A 25,220-nucleotide genomic window follows, 5' to 3' on the forward strand; every position below is an offset into this window, starting at 1 on the left:
CCACCAAAAAGTGCTCTTAGACAACATTTTAGTTTAATTTCAAAAACCGGCTCTGTCAGAGATTTCAGCTAGGATCTCTTGTCCCTGGCTCTGAACCATCTTGAATTTTGTTGGTCGGGTCTGTTTTTTAATGAGTGTATAGGATGTCTCCCTTAATAATACACCCAATGCGCGCCCACTATTTGCTCTTGAGTCCTTCACTCAGAGTCTTACCGTCCCGTCGGACACAGGTTCCACACACTGGTCTTATTCAGATCGTAATGAACTCTAAAGATCCATCACAGGACGTCTCCCTTCTAGATCTGAATTCACAGCATGCTCCCCAGTGTCGAGTCACAGCAGTGGCTGACTCAGACTTCCCGATCACCCCCCGCAGGGATGCCGACAGCCCAACCTATGGTTATCCCATATCTTATTCATGGTACATGAACTTATAGTGTCCTACCCTATGGGTGTGGTTAGGGCTGTGCGATATGATGATATATATCGTGTGATGAGAGAAAAATGTCTATCGTTTCATATTTTGCTTTATCGTTTATATCATTGTGACGCAAATTACACTTTTTACAGCAATATTTTTCATCATTTGGAGTACAGCCTACTTTTTATTCATTGGATTAAAATGTGCTATATCGGGATAGATATCGTTATCAGGATATGAAATGACCTATATTGGGATATGAGATTTTGTTCATATCGCCCAGCCCTAGGTGTGGTAGTATGTGCATTTTGAGAATTGACATCCTGACAAGATTAGCTAAAGCCACTGGAAACCAGAAAAAGTAAAATTGCATGTATGATATCAAAGTTGAGTGTCTCATGAAGCAAAAGATCTGAGTGAGAATAGGCTTTGTTCTTAACTATTAGAAGAAGTATCTCGAAAACAGCCCATTTTGCTGCTGAAACCATTTTTAGGATTGAGCATGATCAGATCACACTTGATTGACAGCTTCATTTCAGCTCAAGTTCTATTTTATTTTCCTTTCAGTCCATGAATAATAAATAAACTACCAAATATATCAAATGGACCCTACTTGCTTAGAAAGCCTTACTAACTAGAAAACTGGGGTAGACCACCTAAATCTGTGTTTTTATTGAGCTACACCTAAGCCTGTGATGATAACGACGTTATTTTTTTAATGTACAATATATGGACTAGGGGTGTAAATCACCAGCTTCATCACGACACGATATTATATCGATTTGTTTGGATGACGATACGATGTTTGCCGATATCACAAAGTCTGTCACGATACGATTTTGATTCGATTCGATTCAGGAGCCTGCAATCGATATGACGCGATATCATATGCCCATCTAACACAATCATTTACATCAACTAGAATATGATTTGATCATTTTATTTCTGAGCTCTGTTTGTTGTTTGAGCGGAGGCACACTTGCCCAGAAATGGTGACACAGACGTGCTATGTGAATTTCAAAATAAATGTGTATCTTTAAGATGACGATGTGGATCGATGTTTTCAGTTTGCATCGATATAATCGGATTGTTAATCAATGAATCGATGTATCGATGTGGATCAATGTATCGTTACACCCCTAATATGGACATGACCACTATCATTTTGCTGACCTTGATATTGCCTTTTTGTGTTTTCATGTGAGTTTATGAAACGAGAATGTCACCAACATTTTAGTCAACATGATGCCACTTGGGCGCAGCAATCCTCCAGTTTGTTTTTTCTCCACCCCTTCCTATTTGCTAGTAGTCTCGCCACCAGACAATCAGAGATCTCCGCCTTCTGATATTATGGGGACACTCCTTTCTAAAATGTGTTTAACACACTGGAGAAAACGGCCGGCAACAAAGCAACGCCTCTTGCATTTTTTAAAAGGACACACACTCCCGGAACTGTGCGCTCCCCCTTTTCTCGCCCGAGCTTGATAATGGATGCCGAGAGATTTAACTCCGTTTTATCAAACGTGTTCTCAGTCCACAAGATTGTTTAAATGAAGGACTTACAGCGATGTTGTTTAAAACTTTTAACACAGTCGGACTATGTTTTACGAGCACAAGAGTTCAGCGAGCCACGGAAGGACTGCCCTGCGGATTTACTATTGGTTCTGCAATGTAGAGAGTTTATTTAAACTCTGAAATTGTATCCACCCATCTAAACACAAAATCAGGGAGAAAGACATCAGTCTTTAGTTAAGCAAAGCATCTAAAGACTGACTTGTGAGTCTAATTTGCTAGAGTCTGAAGTAAGAATAAAAAACACTTCAAGATGATGCAGCGTAACGTTAGCTTACCAGTAGCCTCTAGCTATACTTTTGGTGTGGAAGACACACTGTCCTGATAGTCGTTAGCTTGCCATTGTCTAGCAAGAAGCCAAAAAGTCCATTGTTTGTAGTTTTACCCTCCAGCAACTTCATCCTCCACTCCCTCAATCCATCAGGAAACTACCTGGCTCACAGGCCATCCACCAATTTTGTTTTAGCATTTTTTATTCCCTTACATGAAACGTTAGCATTAAAATTTCTATGTGAGACTTTTGAGCTTATTATTAACTACCCCTCTCATCTGCTAGTTATCTTGAGTAATTGCCTAACTAGCAGACGAGGGTAGACCACCCATATAGTAACATAAATAATTTCCCCTCGGGGATCAATAAAGTATTTCTGATTCTGATTTTATTGAGCTATACTGAGACTAAGAAGCTAAGTGTTTAGCATCTTCCATCCAGTTTGGATGGTGTACCCCAGTCTACCAGTCATCTTAACACAGTAGCTTTCAAACAATGTCAGGCTAATTTGAATTCTCAATGCACCATGCACCGTTTTTCTAATGGGGAAGATGATTTGAAGTGTTGTGAAGTCAGCTTGCTCCTAAATATAATGGGTCAGACATTTATTATGTAATTAATGTCCTTGCTTAGCCACGCCTAACTGCAACCCAGTAACAGGAAAGGGAGAGACGGATTCTGAAGAATTTCATAGTATGTGTCAAAGGCTATGTTCTCATAATGTGTTGGTGTGTACTATATGCACATTGGAGCCCACATTACAGAAGTAATAGCCAATCATGGATTTACCTACTTAGGGGCTTTAGGATATCTACAACCTCACTGATTTACCTGTCATTGAAAGAGTCTTGGCCTGGCTTGGTGTGGTCTCCTGTTGCGTCCTTATTCTGTCTCCCTTTAATCTTTTTACAGTCTCTTTCTGTCTTTTTTTCTGCTCTGAAATAAATACTTGACTACACACTGCACTGATCTCTACCAGAGCGTTTCCAGACCTTACATGACATCCTGAACCTGCATGTTGGTTTGGGGGAGGTTGAGGGGAGGTTAGTGTCCCGGTCTTTGTGCACTCCAGCCTGCTGAAGTTAAAGCATTTAATAGTGGCAGATACATTGACTTAATGGGATTCCTGTGAGGCGGTTACAGCTTTCTGCGGCCATAATCAACATTAGCATACAGGTTTGCATAAAGGATGCGGCAGCCACAGTGAGCCGATTAGAAATCTAAATAGATCTATTTTTGTTTTGCTGTCTTCAGCAGGAAGATCAATGTGAATGAGGATTTACTAGAATAGTTTTACGATGCATCATGGCACTGATATAGTGTGAGTAAGCAGATAGTGAGTTGACCTCCTGGCTGCTTGTTTTCTGTGTGATGGATATTACGGGCTGCTGTCTTATCACTCCCCTGCTTATCCTGTGGGCAGGTTCTGGCCCCACGTCCCCTCAGACTCCCTCCAACTTTTCCTCACAGACGCAGCACAGAAAGCTTCTCTTCTTCTGTGCTGTTTGTAAATGCCATACAGGGACTACTCTGTCCTTCATCATTTCTCCCACAGTCTGCCGATGGTCTTTCATCTCTCTCAGGTTTTTGTACTCACAAATGATGGGAAAGGGCTTTGATCTGGTGTCCTATCAGTAACAGCGTGGGCCTCAGGCTCTCTTACTCCCTTGCTCCCTTGCTGTCTCACTCTGAAAACATATTGTCAGGGCGTGGTGGACAGCAGAGTCCACCCAGCTGAAAAGCCTTTGTTTGTTGTGGTTCAGTGTAGCTTTGCCAATGGCAACTGCCTGTGTGGGTCTCTATGAAATTCTTGCAGCAGTAGTGGTCTATTAAATTAGACCCTACATTTGCTGATGTGCTGATGTTTTGCAACCTTTCTGCATCTCAGATAAAACCACCTGAGCTCCGGGGGCAGAAAGCAAACACTTTGAAGGGGATCTTTTTTTCCCTCCACTGGAGATTGCACAACAGCACTGCAAACATACACAAAACTAAAGCTTGTGGAGCTTTCACCCTCGCATCAGCAATGTGCAAAGACATCAGTTTTTTTAATACAGAGACAAGTTTCTAAAACTATACAGATTCAGCAGAAAGAGAAAAGCAAGCAGAATCAACCAAGGAGGACGGGGGTTTTGCACTTTCTCCCAGTTGCCCAAAATCTCCCTTTGTTTGAAATGTTTCTGATAGTTTTCCTGTTCTCAGTTACTGATCCATGGAAACTTCTCTTCAGTTTAAAGAGGGAAGTGGATTGCTCAGTACGGGGATATCCCTGGGTTAGCTAAGTCCACCCAGCTCCCCTCACCCTCTTCCCTACCCCCCTACCCTTTTCCTCTCTCTCTTGCATGGCGCCCTTTGGCCTCCCAAACCCACTGGCCTGCCTCCGCTCCTGGTTAGAGATGTCATAACAGAGCCAGTTTGCTGTGGTATTCCTTAGAGGAATTTGCTGCCTTGGGTTCTGGTGTGTGTGTGTGTGTGTGTGTGTGTGTGTGTGTGTGTGTGTGTGTGTGTGTGTGTGTGTGTGTGTATATGTGTGTGGTTGGCTGCTGTCTGTGCAGCGTATCAGGCCAGTCTGGCGCTGGCACCCTCCAAGGCACACCTGTTGGTGCCAGTCTACGCAGAACTAGTGCTGTGTTGTTCCCTCCCTTCCTCTGCAGGCACCAGCACAGCCGATCACTGCCTGCACACACTGCACCTCCACACATGAGCCAAGTGTGGGTGTGTGGGAAAAGAGAGCCATGCACACATAAAACCTGCCCATCCTGCAGTATAGAACACGGATGATTGATTTAGTGTCCTAAAATTGGCAATAAATATAACTTATACTGCATCACCTTACTAAACAGACTGTCTGGAAAATGTATAGGGCTGTTGATCAGTGCCAGTGACTCAACAAGTTGTTGGGCAGGTGCTGAGATATCTGGCTTCCAGATCTCTCTTTGCAGGCCATAATTTGTTTTGGAAGCAAAAATCAAAAGCCCTTGTAATCTCCCCTATCAATTGCATTTTTGCTTCACAGTGGACCACAACATATTTCTGATACACATGATTAAATCCTTGTTCAAGACAAAGGAAAACAAAGCTGTAAATCCATTAGCTTTAGCCTAGTTTGCAGCTGGTAGTTAGCTTTTACAGTCCTGCAGCTCTGTAGGGAAGAATGGTGGGGAGACACTGTGATAAAACATGCTGCTCACTACTGTAGCGTCAGAAAAGCATGTGCTCCACAGTTTCAGACAGGTTACGTGATGCTGAAATGACAAATAATGCAGCCTTACTTTAAACAGTCACTTTACATTCTGTGTCTTGTTGTAAGCTGTTAGGAATACTTCCAGTAGCCACCTGTCTTTGTTTTGTATATTTTTTAATGTGGCATATCACATGAGGACAGGACTTTTGAAAGGATGCAGTCACTACATCCAGCAGTCACTGGTCAAGAAATGACTCGACCAATGCCAGCTGCTCCTAAAACCATAAAGTCTCATTTATTATTTTAGTGTCTACACATAAACCAGGTTACGGCGTGTAAATACAGCAGCTGTATTTGGATCTTTGGTGTTGTTGGATTTATTATCTTTATGATAGAGCCAGGCTGGCAGTTTCCCCTTGCTTCGACCAGTGTAATTCCCAAAATGTAGGACTGTCCTGTTTTAATTATTGGAAATAAAAGCTATGCAACATTCTACGAATTAAATGATTTCTATTATGTGATTAAAACATTGCACAGATGCTGTAGAGCGAAAACCTTTTAGATCCATTTATTATGGACCATATATCGCCAACAGCAGAAGGTTTCGGTAGCTTGGACTTGTGATGATATTAAACAGGGTTGTTTTACAACTCAGTTACCCTGATGTAGGTGAAAAGGGCCTGCTCACTGAGGGAGACAAGTATGACTTGAATGTTTTGAGAGGGCTGGAATAAGACTGAATGGCATCTCAGCAGCAGAGGAGTCACGTGACCTGGCTGCTATTTGTCTTTTGGTTGGCCTCAAGGTGGAGAATGATACTCCTAACAGCTGCAGGAAGCATTTCCGGCGGAGGGTTTTCTCCTCAGCCAAGCACACGGACGTCTAGCAATACACTGAAGCAGGGATGCATCGATAACTACTTCTCCACCACCAATATATAAAATTTTGAAAGTGTGGAATTGTGCTGGTCACAAGGCCTTTCTTTGACTGAACGTTATCATGTTAGGGGCCACTTTCCGCTTTTCAGTAAAGGCAGAAATTCCTTCACATGCATTAAAGAGGTTGGTTTGCCTTTACATATAGATTTGTTTTATCTGATTTAAATATTCATTGCCCTGTTTTAACCTCAAGCAAAATCTGATACAGCATCTCTGTTAAGGTGTGGTTAAACCTGTTGGAGGTGTGGTGTAAAGGCTTCATAGAGGTCTTTTTTTTTTTTCCTGTGTGTGAGGACCCGATAACACCACGAGCGGTGGGAGTGAACTGATGGAATGAGCTGACCAAAGACAGAAGTGCTGTTAATGTCCCGCTGTCTGTGTACTTCAAAGAGCATGATGACATACAGTAAGTGCATTTCGTAAGGCAATAAAGGGTGAAGATTTGGCCGGTGCATACTTGGCATGTCATCGCCAAGCGCCTGAGTGCAAGCAGTCTCATTGTGTTCAATTGCCTCGCAGTGAGTGTTGAGAGACAGCGCTGCCACCCAAGCTCCAGCTACAGTGGGCCGGGAGGTCACCAGTCTGAATCCCAGGCCAGCTGAGTGAGGTGTGAGGTGTGAGGTGGAAGCGGATGTGAAAGGCTTTCCCCTTCCTCAGAGGCTGAAATGGAGGTGCCTTTGAGCAAGGCAGTTGAATAGTGAACAGCAGTTAATGCTCTGGGAAAATAAGTCAAGTGCACCATAACAAATTCAGGGCATGGTTTTATCTTAAACCACAGCAAAAATGATTTAGTATGGAAGTTATTAGTTGATTAATAAATTAGAAAATGTGTTACAATTCTAACAAAGAACCAGTATTTTGTTATCGATTAATCTGCTGATAATTTTCTTGAATTCTGAAGTGTTTGTGGTGGTGGCTGTCTGGGGGGGTCCTGTCTTTCTGGGACAGTGTGTGTGCTTGCTAACTTATACTCATTTGTTGTTTGACAGACAGTAAATTCACCTTATTTTGCTGGACCCACGTGAATGCGGTTTCCATTGGAACACAGCCAGTTTTACCTTAAGTAGGTTCAATCAATAGAAGGTGATAGGTCCGTTGTTATTGTGTGTGTGTGTGTGTGTGTGTGTGTGTGTGTGTGTGTGTGTGTGTGTGTGTGTGTGAGAGAGAGAGAGAGAGAGAGAGAGAGAGAGAGTGTGTGAGGAGCAATGAGGGTCTGAGTGAATCAATGTGCTGTGCACAGCTCTACAATGAAATAAGATTCTACTCATTTTAAATTGTAAAAAAAAGAAAATAAAATCAATTTGTAGAGGGCAATGTTTCCACAAATAAATCAGTGTATGGGAAACACTGACACCAGACAATGGTTTAACTGTTCAGACCCCAATAATATTTAATTAACTATAATCTAAGCAACCAATTCTCACATTAGAGAACCCGAAACAATCACATCTTTTGCATTTTTGCTAAAATGATTTAAACTAACAGGTGATTATTAAAATAATTTCAGATTAATGTCATTGTCATTACTTTTGATCTATAGCTAAATTATTTTACAGTTAATGGAAGAAATAATTGACAAATTATTCAGTTATAGAATGATCAATAGTTACAACTCTAGTTTGCCCAATCGATTCTGAAACCTTGGCTTCAGTGTGAAGTGTGAAGCGGGGCCTTGCTGAAAAAGAGAAGGAACAGTTGGTCAATTGTCTGCAGACAAATACAGGTTTAAAAAAAAGTGTATCCTGTGTAATTTCAGCATCTAAAAATCTGTTTTGTTTTGCAGGAAACATTGGGTGTGATCTTTGAGGGAGATGGCATGCTCTGTTTGCATGACTATTGTTGCACCATTGAGAAAGAGGTGTGTGTGTGTGTCTGTGTGTCTGTGTGTCTGTGAGTGTGAGAGAGACTTCCTCTTGAAGGTGGGGCTGTGGAATGGGATTGACATGAAAGTTATGTCTGGTATTTATGACTTTTTGTATGCAGCTTTGTTATCTCAAGGACAAGGCTTAGAGGGCTGTTAAGGTACCAGACGACAAACCAGGTATTAGTCAACCTGCAGACTATTATGGAGATGTTACTCATGATTTTGAGTTTGCAAACAGTCTTTCAAAAGTGTCTCAATAGTCAGTACATTGCACCATTTCCCCCCCGAATCTTACCGATAAATAGACTTGCATCTAAATAATTAATGATAGGAATTAATTATAACCATAACAGTAGATAGAGATGACTGCACAGTTTCTCCAGCTTTATTGGTGAATAATCGCTGATGTACATATCTAAATACTTACCGCAGTGCTAAAGCTTCAACTGATAACTTCTGTCACATCCTGATTTGTATGGGTTTGATGCTAAGCTAAAGATAACCCAGTGAATTCCCAAGCTTAAGCAGCCCTCAGCAGAAATGGTATGAGAGGTTGTAACCGTGGCTCTGAAACTGACAAATAATCTGTAACTGTGAATCATGGAGTGGAGGAATCTGCTGCCACGCAGCTGGCCAGTAAAGCCGAGCGGCCTTAGAAACTCCTGGCGGAAAATCTATCAGAACCAACTGTTTCTGAACCTTTTTTTAGCCCACCACCCTGCTGCAGTCCATGTCCTCCCAGCCCTCACTGGTATCAGATCAGTTTTCACATTACTTGGGTTTCCTTCAATTCATTGGCGTCCGTCTGCGATATAACAAAAAGGGGCAGTTGTGTTGTTCTGAGCAGGGCTGTGGCCAGTCTCATAACAGGCTTTGGATGTTTTGTACCTGGTAAATGTAGTTCACAGGCTGCTTGTACAATGCTCTCTTCCACTTAACAACTCAGCTGGTATTCAGTTGTTTTTAGTAGCAGCCAGCAGGTTCACTCTGCCACATGTCCATGAGTCACTGTATGACTCGTTGTGGATAGACTCAGGAGCTCCTCTGCACAGTGCAGTGTTGCTGTGATCAGTGAATGCAGAGCTCCTCGGTGCGATCAATGAGCTCAGTGAAGTACCTTTACCACTGGCTAAGCTGCATCTGCACCACTTCAGCTCTTAAACCACCATTTTAACTGGATTATCCTGCTTCCACACCCCACTGGACCTACCAGATATGCAAGCTGATATTGTAGAAGTTGAACATGAATGTTTCTTGAAGTTGTACACACAAATGGGCCACTGCGAGCCATTTTAATACAGAAATTTCTGAATCATGTTTTACTGAGCTTGAAACATATGTCGACAGATTCAGAATGATCATATGCACCTGACTGAAAAGTTTGTAGTAAGTAAAGGCTCTGCTTTCATTCAGGAGCTCCTGTATTCTCCCAGCATCCTCTGTGTTTGTGACTCAGAAGCTGAACACAGTGGCTTTATAATTACTACTTGACAGCTGGTAAATGGGAGCTTTGGACAAACACATGAAGGCAGCGTTAGTCCCTCCAGTGATTGACGACTACCTGCCAAAACCTCTGGCAAAGTCAACAAACAGACTTGCCATAACCTAAATTTACCAACAGTTGGGTTATGTCTGGTTGGTTTTTCTCACTTAAAAACTTGAGTCAGGCCCATTTGCTTTTACAGTAGCTCTTAATTTAAAATGATGGTAATGATAAAACTGCCTTACTTAAAGTTTATATCTCTGGAATCCTGAAATGCTTATCATTTCATTAGTTTTTAAATTATCAGCGTGGTAATGCATCTAGCACTATGCCAGTTGTCTCCACCACCACACAGAGTGGAAGTAGTTGATTTAGACTGTTGACTGTTGGTGGGATTGGGACTGTCCTGGTAACTACTTTTATCAGACGATATATTGTCCAAGAAAAAATTGCAATAAACTTTGTCATTGCTATTTTGACTCTATTTTATGTCACTCATGTAATGGCAGTATAATAGCATTATAATGCAAGTACACCCTTTCAAAAAGCAATGCATTTTTAGTTTTTAAAACACTGGGAGCACCGCAGTTACCTTCATAATCTGGCTGGTGTTTTTGCAGTCATATCCCAGGCACAGATGGCCTGGGAGCTGGGTCGTTTTCTGGTGGATTTACAGAGTTGAGGTTGAGGTTTAAGTTGTTGGATGGTAAAACAACAAACTAAGGACTTATGGTTTGTTTCCAGGGGTTGTCAAGCTAACGACTATCAGTACTGTGTCTCTTCCACTCCAAAAGTGCTGCTGCAGGCTACCAGTTAGCTACACTGTGTCGTCTTTGAAATGTTGTTTTATTTTTCTTCAGACTTGTGCAAGTAGGCGGGGTGGAGAGAAAAACAAAGGTAGAATTGTGGGGCTCAAGTCTTATAATGGTTGGTAAAACCCTGCTGTTTAGTCTGGCATCACGTTGGCGACACAAAAAATCAAGCGCATGTTAACACGACGAGCAATACCGAGGTTAGCAAAATGATCGAGGTCATGTCCATATATATCGTACGATAAGTTGGTAACGTAATTATCGTGACAGGCCTAGGTGGTACAGAGAAAGGCACTTGAAAACATTACATTGAGTTCTAAGAAACTGTCGTAGACACTAAGTATTTTTAGACATGAAATAGACCAAATGATAATTGATTAATGTAGAGAAGAATTACTGTTGAGTAATCAACAATAATAAACGTTAGTTGTGTCCTGCTCTAACCCTATAATACACTTTCCCCTCATTATGGAATTTTTTTACCATCATTATGTCTGTTGTTTAGGAACAACAATAGCCCTTTTGTAAATACATAAAAGTTCAAACCATGACTTATTCCTGTTTCATTTGGGTAATCATATTAGTTCATGATTGGAAAAGATGACAGAGTTGACTGTTGTCAGAATCAGTGAAAGGTTAGGGTGACTGTGTTTGGTTTAAAGGAATAGGAAAAACAGGGGCTTTTGGTGACTCGGAGCTGCATCACTGAGTCTGTCAGCATTCTCAGAAGACACAGGAAAATGCTTTTATCTGTCTGGTCGCCCCTTCCTGGTGCTTACCAACAAAATCTGTCTCATCCGCATCCTTCACTCAGCATTCAGCATTTTCCAGTATTTGTTGCTCCACAATTTGTTGCTGGAGCACGTTGTTTTGAAAGAAGATCTGGGGTGTTTTCTCTGGACAAAACGAAAAGCCCACTTAGTGGCTATCCAAATACAACAGGATCTACCAAGACGTGCGGAGATGGGAATAATAAATAACAATATATGGAGCAGAGAGCCTGTAACAGTTCAGTGTTTGGTCAGGCCAGAGCCCTGCTGCTACACTGTGCTGACTCTGTGCTATCCTGGGATATAAAGTGCTCAGACATGCATCCAACTGCTTTATATACCCATTTTAAAGGTTTGCATTGCTGTATTTTTTTTTTCTCCCATTGTCTCGGCTTGGATTGGCTGGGTAAAATCTCCACCCTCCTCTTGGCCCGTGGCAGTATTTGGAAGAATACTGCACTACTTGCAATGAATGCCAACAGTTTGTAAAGTGGTTGCCTCCTTCCAAGCACGCTATCCCAATAAGGTGTGAAAGTAATGTACACGGTCACATGGTTTGGATACCGCTGCTTGGCAGAATGTTTTATGGCTGGAAAAATAACCTCTATCATGTAACCTATCTTTCCTGAGAGTTGATTTGGAAAGTTTAGCTTATAGATTGTACTATACCTGCTCAATTAGAGTCTGTGTCGGGGCTTGTCAGCTGGCAATTAATGTTTCCACAATGTAAGGAAAAACACTGCACAGTGCCCTGCTGAGACTGTCATTGTTAACATGCTTGGTCTCTCTTTGCACTTATTAATTTTTGCTTTGTAGATTGGTCACACCCTCTTTTTTAATTCAGATTTTCTTGGAAGAAACCATACAAAAAAGATTAGTGGTTTAGGATAAGGCTTTTCATGTTGCTGAGGTTTCTATTTTAAGCTCAGGCTGTGGTCGTGACATATAATGCCTAAGGAAAGTAAAGCAGGGAGGAGGGCCCTCAGAAACAACTGTTGTGTAGAGGTGGAGGATTGTTGCACAGCCTCTCACTTAGCAGCTGCACCTTTGGCTTTTAAAATACTGTACGTCAAGAACGTGGATCCTGATTGTGTCTTGTCAAAATCTGTATTCTGTTGTCAACACTTGAGTTGAAAACACCAGTTTTGTGAGACCCAAACAAGTAATTTGTGTTCTCATCTCACCACCAGTCACCATCACCATTAGGATCTGATTTGGACTAGTGTTCACAGTGGAGTAAACTCACAGTACGACATGTAGATAGCTGCCTTTCATTTTGAAACACAGTCAGGGTGCGCTGGGCATGTTTGGAGCTGGGTCAGGCTTTAAAGGACTTTGTGGTTGTGTGATGGTTTTGTATGACAGAAATTTGTAAGGATGCTTTGGTGTCCTTTTACAGTTTTTCCCATGTGTCCTGTACCCAGATTGGTTCTTTATTCTTGCCATCAGCCCTCTGTCTCATCCTGTGAAACCATTTTCTTTTCCAAAGAATGAGCCAGTTTGTCTTTACAGAAATTATTTTAGCGATGGTTTGTGTTTGCAAACAGAGAAAATCCTTTAAGGCCCAATCTGCAGCACATTTCAGGAAGCCCTTAAAGAAATCCTCTTGGTGAAATTATAACTTATCATTTTCTCTCAAATTAATGGATAGATGTATGAATATTTCTGGTTCATAAAGCCTTGTAGAGGAAAGAAAATCCAAAATTAAAATGCCATGTGTAATTATGCAGATCTGGCCTGGCCTAAACAGTTTGCTGCTCTAGATTTACTTCCTGATCTTTCTCAATAGGGCATCTGTTGACTGTTTATTGTGTCACTCAGCTTTGTGGCTTCACTGGCACCACTTTGGTAGAAAATGAGTCTCCTGTGATCAACTGTGGAGCAGTCTTCCTGATGTCCTCAGTGCGTGTCAGTGTGGTTTTTGTTGTGACCTTAAATGGGACCTATTATGCTTTTCCTTATTTTATGTCATATATATAATGTTACCATGTCGGATGTTCTCATTAAACGTGGCCAAAGTCTCAAATAATGAGGTGAATGTCTGTAAAAGTAATCCCTATGAGCAAAAACCTCGGGCTTCAGGCCGTTTTAAATACTCTTTCCAGTGTTTTTTTGTTCTTCTGAGACAAACTAATGTCAGCTCTTGACAGATGTCTTTATACAATCATCTGCTTCAGGCACGCTACTGCAAGTGTTTACTTTGCGTACACTGCTACATGTAACTACATGCTAATGTCAGTGAAACTTGTAATCTTGGTTGTTGTAAAAAAAAAATTTCCTGATTTCTCATCATATTCCTGCTCAAACATGTCCGGTTGTAATTTTGTAAAAAAAAATGTTAACAGTAGAAAGTGCCACTGTTCTCCGTTACAGACATTCCCGAGCTGTAAGTTCACTGCTACATGTAGCAACATGCTAACATCAGGGAAACTTAATCTTGGTCGCTGTTGTTGTTATTTTTTCCCAGATTTTGGATCATAGTCCTGCTAAAACATGTCCAGTTGTGTTGAGAAACAATTGTCGGTGATTTTAATCGTAGAAAGTGCTGCTCGGCTGCAATGATGGCTGCAGAGACACTAACTCTTTTTACACAGAGATTGCGTCATAGGGCCACTATGAAATCCCGTCTTTGTGCCACCTTTGCATTTTTATACAGAACCAAATGATCATGCTGCTCCAGTGTGTGATTTTAGATAGCATGTCGGCATCATGGAAGTAAAAGAGGCATGAAGAGCATGATTTTTAACAAAACAGCATCGGCCTCTCGAGTGACATGTGCTTTAGGTGTCAACAGCACTTCATAAATAATAACAATGGCATTAACGTGTCAATAAAAATAATTTACTGTCTCTGTTATGTGGTGGCTGATCTCGCCCTTTGCTTGGAGGGTAAGGAGCTCCTGGACCTCGTTGTTTTCCCTCTTTGTTGACATTTCTGGCTTTGTTCTTCTTCTTTGAGTTAGCTGCTAACTGCTATCAGTTTATACAGACATCATTTCAGCACTGTTACTACTTCTAATGCTGGCTTAAAGACAAGACACCTCTGTCCCCTCATACACGACTGTACCTTTTACACACTATGGAGAGGCGGAATATTGCTGTTACAGTCCTGCTTTGAAGAGGCAGTGTAAAAAGGCTACTGAGAACACAGATACGGAAGATCCAAAAATGCAGAAGGGGGGCTTAAAGAGACAGGCACTCTGTTTCACACAGAGGGTGAATACAGGTGTTCCAGCACTTACAGTGTGAGGAAAATAAAGTGTTTTTGAACATTAAAGCATGTAAATATGCTCTAGTAGAAACCCAAAATACAAGTATGAACCTGAAAATTAGCATGATTTGTAGTCAGTGTTTCTGTGGTTGAGTTGAGACCTATTAAAATATGTAGTTTAGCTGAAATTAAGATATCACTTGTTGGTGCTCGTCATTCCACTTGTGTATTGCATCTCAAAACAGTGAATGAATAGTCCTAATGTCATCCAAAGTGATTTAACATTGTTTGACGATAAAACACCAAATACTTCAAAACAGTGCAGTATACACTTTTCTAATAAAAAGAGGATTGTTCATGATTAAAGAATTTAGCACAGCAGTGGAGCTCATCATTATCATATTATATCCACCGACATGCAGCCCTGCCTCCTCGCCTTAACCAGTACAAACCGCCCGCTGACGGGGAGCAGTGTTTAATTTACGATCAGCCTGGCAGAGATCCTTGGAAATCACTTTCATGGTGTATAATGTTAATTTAAATTTTCAGTCAGTAACTCCATTAATGTAGACCAGACGCGCTGTTGACTATGCATTTGCATTTTTATAGCAGTGTGTTTACCCAGACTGTGTGTATGCTTTAACTCTGCATCTCTTTCATACCACAAAGAAGACGCAGCTCTGTGAAGATAAGCTCGTTTATGTGGTTATGGATAGTTGACCTTCTGGTCATTTGTTTCCACATGTGGACATGGAGTTGGAAGATGGTTCATAGTAGTATGTCATGAATCCATAATAAGAAGGAAGAGAAAAGTCTTCTCCGAGGGTGGCTGGAATAGCCTCATTTTTTAACATTTATTGGAAACATTTCCTTATGCTCTCTTCAGAGTAAGCCAGTCAGCAAGCATACATCTCCAAAGGCGGTTAAAAACAAAAATAATTATTGTAAGGCTGATTTAAGCTGTCAAGCCTTTCAGTTATCTGTTTTTTTACAAACTAGTTATTCAAAAGTGAATTGTAACGGCAGTACAAGAAGACATTATTTGTTTGCAGTTCAAATCAGAGTGAATGTTGGAGAAAACCTTGCATTGTGTTCAAGATGAGATGATTACTACACAGTAATGCACAGCAAAAGTTGGTAGTAGTAATGTGCCAATAGAAAGTAAGGAAAAGCTGAATAATGTATTTTTTAAAGCATTCAAAAACAACAAATGTTTTGTGAAGTAGGAGTGTATTTAACATTTTTCTAAGACTAACGAAAGTATATTCGATTACAATGAGACCTCTGCAGGATATATTTAACTTGCCTGTCATTCATGACTCGTAGCAGGTGTCAGGCCACCAAAAAGAAGAAATGTAGACCACAATGCAAAGCATTAGTCTTTGTGTTGGTAGGGGAGCAAATGTAAAATAAGTCTTTAAATGTTTTTTAGACAGATGTTGCAGACACTGCCACAGACATAGTGTTGGACATGTACTGTTTACTCACCCTGGATAAATAAGGGTAAAACGGTGTAAAGATGCATCAGTGGTTAAGTCATCCAGTTATTTTGAAGGACCATGATAGTTAACGCCTTTACACATAGGTTTTTTTTTTGTTTTTTTTTGGTGCAGTTAATTTACATGTCAGTGTATTTTTTTCACACTGCTGTTTTTGTCACAGCACCACTACTGCTTTTGCATAGAACATGAATATTACTGCGTGGAAACACTATGTAATTTTTTCAGGAAGGAGGTCAATCTTTCTGATCTTTTGCACCACAAACGAAGGCATCAACCAGTCACGTTGTACGAAACAACAGCAAAGCGGAGGCTTAATAGTCCAAACCAAGATGGTAAACTGTGTTACTCCTTTCATAACTGTTCACCAGAGGGAACTGAAATTTACTCAGAGCATAAAAAGAAAGACGAAGGAAGGAAACATAACAAAATAGCTTGCAGTAGCTTAGGCCACTATATATAGACCACATGTTAGGCTACTACTATAACAACTTAGCTCAGACAGACAGACTGCCAGACGCTGCTCTGGGTCAGTAGGAACCTGGTACGTCCTCTGACTCCTCAGATGCGGTGTTCGCATCCCTAGTCGGACCTGAGGGTATCATCATATTTTTCTGAAGAATTGTTTGCAACTGTCTCAAATTCACAGAGCTGCTAGTATGAATAGTTTTAACTTACAATATTTGCAGGCGAGTATTTTGCATTTCCTGTCATTTATACCGCACTGCGTAAAAGCTTTTAAGCCAATGGTTCTCAACCTTTTTGGCTTGAAAACCTTTAAATAAAGCAATGTCTACACATGACCAACCTTGTCTGGATTGTGAGTAATATTCCCTTCTCAGACTTTTATTTAAGTGGCTGAAGCCTAAAGAAGTACAACTGGCCGTTGTTATTTCACAATAAAGATGCAAAGATGAGAGAAGTCATATTCCTATATTGACAATTATCTTGTGTGTTAATTGTGCAGCTCCTTGAGGGGTCCCGACCCCCAGGTTGGGAACCACTATTCTCAGCCAACAACATTGTCTCAGTTGCACCTTTAATTGGACCTGTTAATTGGTGAAAGGCCTGAGAACATTTTGCTCGCTGTTGAGGTGACTGCAGGTGAAAGCAGCTGTCAGGCTCCATGATGGAACTCACACATTTGTACTTTAAGGAGCTGCTGGATGAGCTCAGCATTTTGTTGCCCACAGAAATCTTGTGTTGAAGAGGTGGGAGGAGGAGGAGGGGAGGAGGAGAAAGGGGGAGGGAGGTCGGAGTCAACTAGTGTCTGAGCCCAAGCACATATTCACTCACACTCTCACACACACACACACACACACACACACACACACACAGAAAAGCAAGCTGCAGCAAGCGCCCAACAGCTTCACCTACTTACCGCTTCTAAATACCCCCCTTTCCTCTTCTTCCTTCCTTATACGGCCAAGAGAGACACAACCGGCCTGGCAGCTTTTTTAACCGATATTTACAGTGTTTACAGTGGAAAACAAAAAGTTGGACTGGCACAGAGAGCCAGGAGAGAGGCGCTCCTCCATGTTTCTAAGACCTCCCAGTTTCCCACAGTGCCTTGGGAGGGGTTGGTCGACCTGGGGAGCTGGTGCCCTTGCCTGCTTCCAATAAACTACCAGCTGCAGGCTGCGGCGCTGAAGAATTTTTGATTTCCTGCACACACACTCCCCCACCACCACCACGCACATACACACGCTTGCACACAAAACACTCTCCAACCCCTGTTTTTAAAAGTGGGCAACTAAAAGCCGAGCAGGCTGTCTTGCAGAGCTGATCCCAGCTCTGTGTGCGCTGTGAGGCCCAGGCTTCATGGCACAGTTGAGTGCAATTTGGGTTCTGCACATAAAGTGTGGTTTGTTTCTGTTCTGGAGACGTCGCCTGGAACAAAAGAACTGCTTCATGTGTGGGGCTCATGTGCAAGACCAACATACTTACAGTAAATCTGTTGTGTACTAGTGTTGTCATTATTATGATGAATGTAAATTGTTTAAGGAAAATGTTATTGTCTCAAATGTATTTATCTCAGTAATGTGGAGAATTTTTCATTCTGAGCACATAAACTGGTAATAAGATTTGAGATTTACGCTCTCAGCATGGCCTGACCTTTCAAGATGAAGTTTCAGGATGTTTTAAGACAATCTTGTTGAAGATGCACAACTGTTTCAAGTTTCCATTGATGACACACTTGCAGTTTATCTTAAAGTTTATTTTAGTCTGACATTAATATGGTGGGAAATCACTTTGATTCAGTGGGTCACAGCTTTTGTGATGACTTGAAAAGCTCTTCTGTTAAGACTAGTCTCCTCGCTAAAGTTTCCATGCAGGCCTCTGTGTGTTCCTACGCTCCGTGGGAGGCAAGGTATGGCCTGTGGTTCTACAGAGTCATCGAATCAGAATGAAATGTAAAAAAAACCCCATATGAATCAAGCTGCATTCTCTAAGAACGACGAGTGTATATGAGTAGTTCACAGAAAAATGAAGAAGGAATGGCATGAGGGAAAGTGTAGCAGACCCTCTGTGAGGCTGCTGCTGCTGTTTGCTTGTTTCCATCAGGGCTGCTATCTGAGGTGCACCACACTGCACAGCTGAAACCAGCCTCCATTACAGCCTAGCAAAACTGTTTATCTTTAAACATCATGTAGTCCAACAAAAGTAATGGATCAATATTGATTAAGGATGTATGCTTGTGAAATTCTGGGCCGATACTAACACTGATGTTAACAATAACATATGGCTGATGCCCATACTAATTGGGTTTTCCTTGTCGGTATTTTTGTTTATCTTTTTGTCGTTTTTTTTTATTCCACTTTTTGTGTCAGGGAAACAAAGACATCATCATTATGAAAAATAACTGAACTGTTTTAACTCATTCAGTCCTTCACTACACTACCTTTGAATTAACACAAATTCAATCATACACATGTACGAAACAATCTTTAAAATAACCTTCTTTCTTGTGAAAACCTATTCTCTGAAACTGCTTCAAATGCATTTTTACTATATATGCTGCAACAGAAAAACATCGACCACTGCCATTGGTGAATGTCGTCTTACTTGCCGATAAACTGATGGCAGTCAACAATATCAGTGTTCACCCCTAGCAATATGTTATTAGTTTGGATGCTTTTCTTTGATCCTTAACAAGCGCATTCTTTTCAGTCACAGGCGTAAATAACCATTTGAGGTTTTGAATTGACTTATCAGCAGCTCTCAGGTGGAACATTAGTCTCTCTCAAGTGGAAATGTTGGCTTTGTTGTGAAAATAAGATCATGACTCATGCACGTGATTGCATATTGGTCCTTTGAGAACTTGAAGCAGTAATCAGGGTTTGTATGCCGCTCTGCAGTTGGACATTCTTTTGAATGTTCATACGTGCACGTGTCAGTGTGTGTGCACTAGACACACACAATCACACAGGAGCATGTCCGTTGCTTCTTTGGAAGACTGGGGCGCCTGCCAGCAGCCCTCAACAGCGTCCACTGCCAATTAGTCCCTTTATTTGTTTAAATTTTGCTGGACCAAGACACAGCAGCTAGACATTCCATGCAGTGCCGCTGGGCTGCTCCTTAAAGCCGCAGAGGATGTTTCTGATTGAAGTTCAGAAGGGATCCATACCGTTTCCACTGTATTCACTGTTTATCATATTTGAACTACCATTTCCGCAAATTCGTCGCAAGATTCGGTTTGATGAGATCAGTACTGTCCCAAACAATCAAAATCAGAGCGTCCAGTCTTTGCATGCTGACGGGAGAATGGCATGACATTTTGTTGTGTGTTTTTTGTTCCCAGTAATGTGTAGCCCCTTTGTTTACACCAGTTAGTTTAGTGTGGGCTATCACAGTGGCCACAGCGCCAGGTGCTGGGTTGATATTTCTGCCAAAGACTCCTGTTGATTATTTATATATTTTATTTAGGCTTTAATTAAATTGGACGTTTTTAGGTGCATTCACTCTGGCAGAGTGAATGAGCCCATTGATGGAGCATGGCAGGCCTGCTACTTCTAGAAATGAGAGTGGGACTGTGGGTCAATGCTTTGGCACGGTGAATAACAGCCTCAGCAATAGAAGCTTTGTCTCTATCTCTGCTGGCAGCATGGCACTGCCTCAGGCCCTGTTCCACCAGCTCCTCCAGGGACAGCAAGGACTAATCTGCCCCCCTCGGAGCCACCCCCACACATTGGGCCGGCTGCGGGCCTATAATTACGTACAGTGAAGAGGTGTGGACCTTTTTGTTTTTGAAGCCAGGAAACAATCTAACCGCACTGTTGACCTGTAAGTGGGTCAGCCGCCAAGTAGTGAATTTCCTTTCCCACAATGGTTGAGCTGCCCGGCGTCCTGAGCGGGGCCTGAATGGTTGACTGTTGTTCTTAGGTCTGTGCTGTGATGTCTGGTATCGGCCTGTAATTTAAACAGGTAGTTTTAAACTGATAATGTGTTTGGCTCCATTAGTAGTGTGTGAAGTTGAACACTTTAAAAGCCTAATTTTCTGTAGGCTTAATCTGCTGGAGGAGAGGAAGGATACTTTAATGGAGGCAGTAACTTTTGCTCTAAACATGTAATCTGAGATATAACAAACTGTCCTCCTCTGGTTTGCATTTAGAGGCTTTCCATGCTGCGTTTTGTACTTCTTTTTTGAAATACGCAAAATGAATTCCACAGTCTGGTGGCATAATTGCAAAACGTTCGATTTCCTTGTGTTGCAAAAGACAAAAAAAGAGCACTGACTGATCTGGATCAGATGTCAGTGAGTTCTCTCTGTCACATGGGGCTTGATAGTAACTCAGAAAAAGAGAGATGCAGCTTACATTCTGTGTTCAATCGTGTCACTTATACCCATTTTCCACCAAATTTAATGTGCATAAGTGGGTTTTTTAAGGACTGGAAAACCTGATAAGAAAAGATGATAAGCTCCTTTCCTATAGCCAGTAGACAAGTATGCTTTGTTTTGTTGTTTCTTCTGGTGTGTTGCGTTCCTCTTTACGAAACGCTGGAGAACTGGGTTAGTAAATATATGGTGGTTACTTCTTTTTTAAATCTGTTTCTTATTTAGTCTCTCTTTAATACTTGGGGCGGACTATGTGAAACATGTTGAAATGCTGCTTGGACGAAGATGGACAAAATTTATGGTGCAGATGAGAAAGAGTCGAAATAGCTACTGACGGAGTCCCGAGTGAAAATTTGCTTGTCCACCTGGGTGTCATGTCTCCATCACTGCCAGTTGGAGCCAGGCTACTGCATAGTCATTTGTCCCAATAATGAATGTAACCTTTCCCACTAGTCGTCAAAAGTCAGATGTCAGTAGGTATTAATGGCTTTCTTTTTTTTCCGTTTAGTGCAAAATAGGGTTTGGTACCGTTTGGCATCAGTTCCTATACATCAGGGATCTACTGGACAGAATTAATACACAGATTTCGGTGCCTCATTTGGGTACCAGATTGTGTGTGTAACATCAGCAAGTGTGTGGTGGCAAGAAAGAGAGTGTGTGTGACACTGACGGGTGACAATGAGGCTGTGGAAACCTGAGCAGAGAGTATGAATTTAAACATAGCAGTGCAACATGTCTACAGTTTAGGCTATTTGTCAGTTGATAAATGCTACAACTTGATCCAAGCTAAGTTCCTGTGACTTGCTTTCCTGCTGTTTTTTGAAGTGAAGGGGGTTAGCCCTGAAGTTAACAAGCTAAGTTAGCCTCGCATTTGAACCTGACCAGGCTCGGTTAGGATGGACTGTTGGGGCGGACCAGCTGAGTGACAGTCTCTGCTGCTTCTTAACAGATTAGGGGAAAATATTTGGTTGCTGAGTCTGTTCTGTTTTAGGGAATCAGTTATTGATTTGAACTCAAAATTTATTTTGCTGTTATTAGTTATGTAACTGTTTTAGTGTTAAATTCTTGTAGTTGGCATAGGTTTTATTTATGAGGTGAATTTTTTAATTGTGTTTTTCATATTTCTGTATTTGAATATGCTTTTAAATTGTTAAGAGTTGATATATTGTTTAATTTGAAGTTCAAATTTACCTTTGCAGTTAAAAGAAAGGTTGTTCTTAAATATAGTTGACCTTTCTTTTGTCCGACATTTTTAAAATGTATCAGTTCAGGCACCATTTAGGCACCGCTACCATTTTAAAAGTATCATATAGCACTGGTATCGACAAAAAAAAACAAATGATACCCAACCCTAGACTCGGAAAGGGGCTTTATGTTCAACCAGCTCTTTACAGATCAGTTAGTAGCTCAGGTCCTTCTCTCAGAGTTCAGGCTCCTCCTTGCAGCTGGCACTCTGCTATTGACAGTAGCCAAAGGGCTCCTCTTCCTCCTGTTATCAGCTACATACAAATGTTTTACAAAGCCAATTTACAACTTTTCAGTTATGGCATTACACATCCTCATAGCTTAGATAAGACAGAAGCACATCTGCTCAGATAAATGCTTTGTCTTCTTGGCAGAAATCAGAGTGTGATTTGAAGCACATACTTGACTTTTCCTTGTCATTGATTAAGTGTGTTCAAGTGTCCGTAAATTTTGTTGCGGGTTATGTCAGTCCTCAAAATTCACTTTCTCTGATGTATACAGATTGCTGTCCACAGGCTTCTTTTTCTTTGACTCACACTGCATTGATCACCGTAGAGCAGAACAGGGTGTGCTTCATGTGTCACAATGTTTTGAATGGCATATCTGAACCTCCCACAGGAAGATGTTTCGAAAGAGTGCGGTTAGAAGAAAAGTGTGGGATAACACAAGACATGGCTGTCATGCACTCACACTTTCAACCTCTCATGACTGTTCTGATCACTTTTGTCTGTGTTTCTAGTCCCTTTAAAGTAGTGGGGTAATGGGTAGAGAAGTGAGCTTGTACCTGAGGGTGTGCCAGATCGAATTCCTGAACCAGCTTTTTAAAACCTGGGTCTAACAACTGTACAGTTGCAAGGCAAGTGTGTTGAGTAAAGCCCTGGGTGCTCTGGTGAAGTTGCACAGTGGCTAGTAGTAATTGTGTGGTTGCCTTGGCCAGCTCCCAGGTATGAGTATAGCTTATGGATAAAATGTGGGTAGGAAACAGTTGAGCACGACTGTCGGTAAACACCTACCAGCCTGTCATTTTTCTCACCACCCAACATTTAAAACATATATTCAGTGGCCAGTTTATTGAGTTTACCCAGGTAAAACTAATGTAGTCTAATACAACAGCCCTGCGATAATCCTTCCTTTAGAAAGGTTATAATGTTCAGTCTTTATTCAAACTGTTGGAGAGGCATTTTTGCAACTTAATTGTAATTTTTTGGGCTGTATGTAGACGGTTAAATCAATATTTTTGGCAACACTATTGTATATTGTGGTGTGGCTGAACTGTATTTCAAGGTATACAGGGAGGTGTTTCTAATATTTGTCCATCCAGTCAATTTCAAGTGGGCTAGACAAAATATTTGAAACACTTCTCATCATAAAGCAAAAAAACTTCAGGCTTGTAGATTTTGCATGTTGGAGCAGCTGATGATAGCACATCATGGTAAGGAAGGTTTAGATGATGTGCATTTGAACAGACATCATTTTTAAGGGGGATAAAAAATGGCTTCTCAGTTAGCTTACATGTCAGTGACTATATAACACTCTCCTGTAACTGTTGATAAATTTTCTGACAATTGACGGAATAATTGTTTTCTCATTCCTGGTCAAAAAATAATAATTAGTATAGTCCCACATAAAATCCCAGTTGGAAAACCAGTGTAACCATTCATAGTGAAATCATTAGCACTGGGTTTCCTTAGTCCTTGTTCCTTTCTGAAAGGGGATGTGAGGACAGTTAGACATGGCTGAAGTACTTGTGTCACTCAAGTAACCCTTTTAGTGTGACATTAAGATAAACAGTTATGCTAGCAACTGTCCCATTACTGCACAAATATGTCCATTAAATGATAACAAATGAAAACATGTTACTAAGAATTTTGTAGAGCTTGAAAGGGAAATGTTTTTGCATGTAGAGGCTACCCAAAGTCCTGTGAGTTGTAAGAGTTCTTGTGAGCATGCAGTTTTATGTCCTTGAAGGTAATATTGTCCTGTTGTTGTAGTCATATTCTATATTGGCAGTATGGATCTCAAGAGCACTAAGGACATTACTACACTGTTGTCTTGCTTTTAAATATGATCTCCAGATCCATTCGCAAGTTTCTCTGTATCTGCAGAAAGATTGCCATTATGCTCTTTGGAGAAGCTTCCTCTCTGGTTGATTTGGGGTTAAGAGATGAATAAAAATGAATGCCCCTCAGATTTACATGTGAGACGGTCAGGAGCAAACCCAGTTTACAGCCCTGCAGCTCTGTCTTTGTGCTGCAGTGTCAGAAATAAAACAGTGATTCTTGGGAATCAACTGTTCTGCAGAGGTGCCTCACGCTGGAGCTTAACAGATCTTTATGTGGAGATTTTTCTCCAGACCAGACTACTGTTGGCCCCCCTTCTCTCCTTAATAAGTGAATGTTGATGTTAAGATCAGTTGGAAAGGGTGGTTTTCTCAGTCGTCAGTCAGAGGTGGTTTCCTCCCTCTGCTACTCTTTTATTAAGGAGCTTTGTGTGGAGGAGGGCTTCTGAAATGAATGCCATCTATTCTCATTGAGGATCTGTGAAATTTTGTTTTTAAAGCTGCCAGGCATAATGAAATGGACAACCTCAAATGTCTGACGGATGTCTCGTAGAGTGGGCTTCCAGTAGACCGCATTGGCTTCTTCCCTGCTACTTGGACATGCTCCCCTTTTCATTGAAAGTTAACAAAACACAGACTTCTCCAGCTCGTATCATGATGTGAAGGAGCAAGATTGGATTCTGTGTGTGTGTTGTTTTCATATGGAGACAACTTTCTCATCAGATGTTTTCCTTTTTTGTCTTTGTTTGAATTTAGAAGATGTTCAAGATGAAGGCGGTTTGCTGCCACGACTGACGCCCCAGTGCGCTGAACAGAACAAGCAGTCCTGACCTGGCAACATACGAATGGCCCAGGGAAGCCACCAGATTGACATTCAGGTTTTGCATGACCTGCGCCAGAAGTTCCCTGAAGTACCAGAGGGTGTTGTCTCCCAGTGTGTTCTGCAGGTGAGCAAGTTCAAACATCTGTTCTGACTGAGTAAAGCCTGGCTGATAAATCAGCTGTCATTTGCTTTTTGCGTATATATTGGTGCCAGCATGTATAACAGGTAACAA

The 25,220-nt window shown here is 41.3% G+C and overlaps 1 protein-coding gene across 6 annotated transcripts in view; it reads left to right on the forward strand.

Annotated features, from left to right (window-relative positions):
* Positions 1–25,220, forward strand: part of tab2 (TGF-beta activated kinase 1 (MAP3K7) binding protein 2) — a 48,908-nt gene that overhangs the window by 10,953 nt on the left and 12,735 nt on the right. For 4 of the 6 annotated variants that reach the window (XM_050058061.1, XM_050058058.1, XM_050058063.1 and 1 more), the window contains exon 2: positions 24,922–25,112. In XM_050058061.1, coding sequence (XP_049914018.1) covers positions 25,011–25,112 — 102 coding nt within the window. In that variant the 5' untranslated portion in view covers positions 24,922–25,010. Of the gene's footprint in view, positions 1–6,679; positions 6,793–24,921; positions 25,113–25,220 lie in introns of all 6 variants that reach the window. The other 2 variants (XM_050058060.1, XM_050058059.1) reach the window with 2 other exon arrangements.

The sequence above is a fragment of the Epinephelus moara genome, chromosome 12 (assembly GCF_006386435.1).
Source record: "Epinephelus moara isolate mb chromosome 12, YSFRI_EMoa_1.0, whole genome shotgun sequence".
Classification (NCBI taxonomy): domain Eukaryota; kingdom Metazoa; phylum Chordata; class Actinopteri; order Perciformes; family Serranidae; genus Epinephelus; species Epinephelus moara.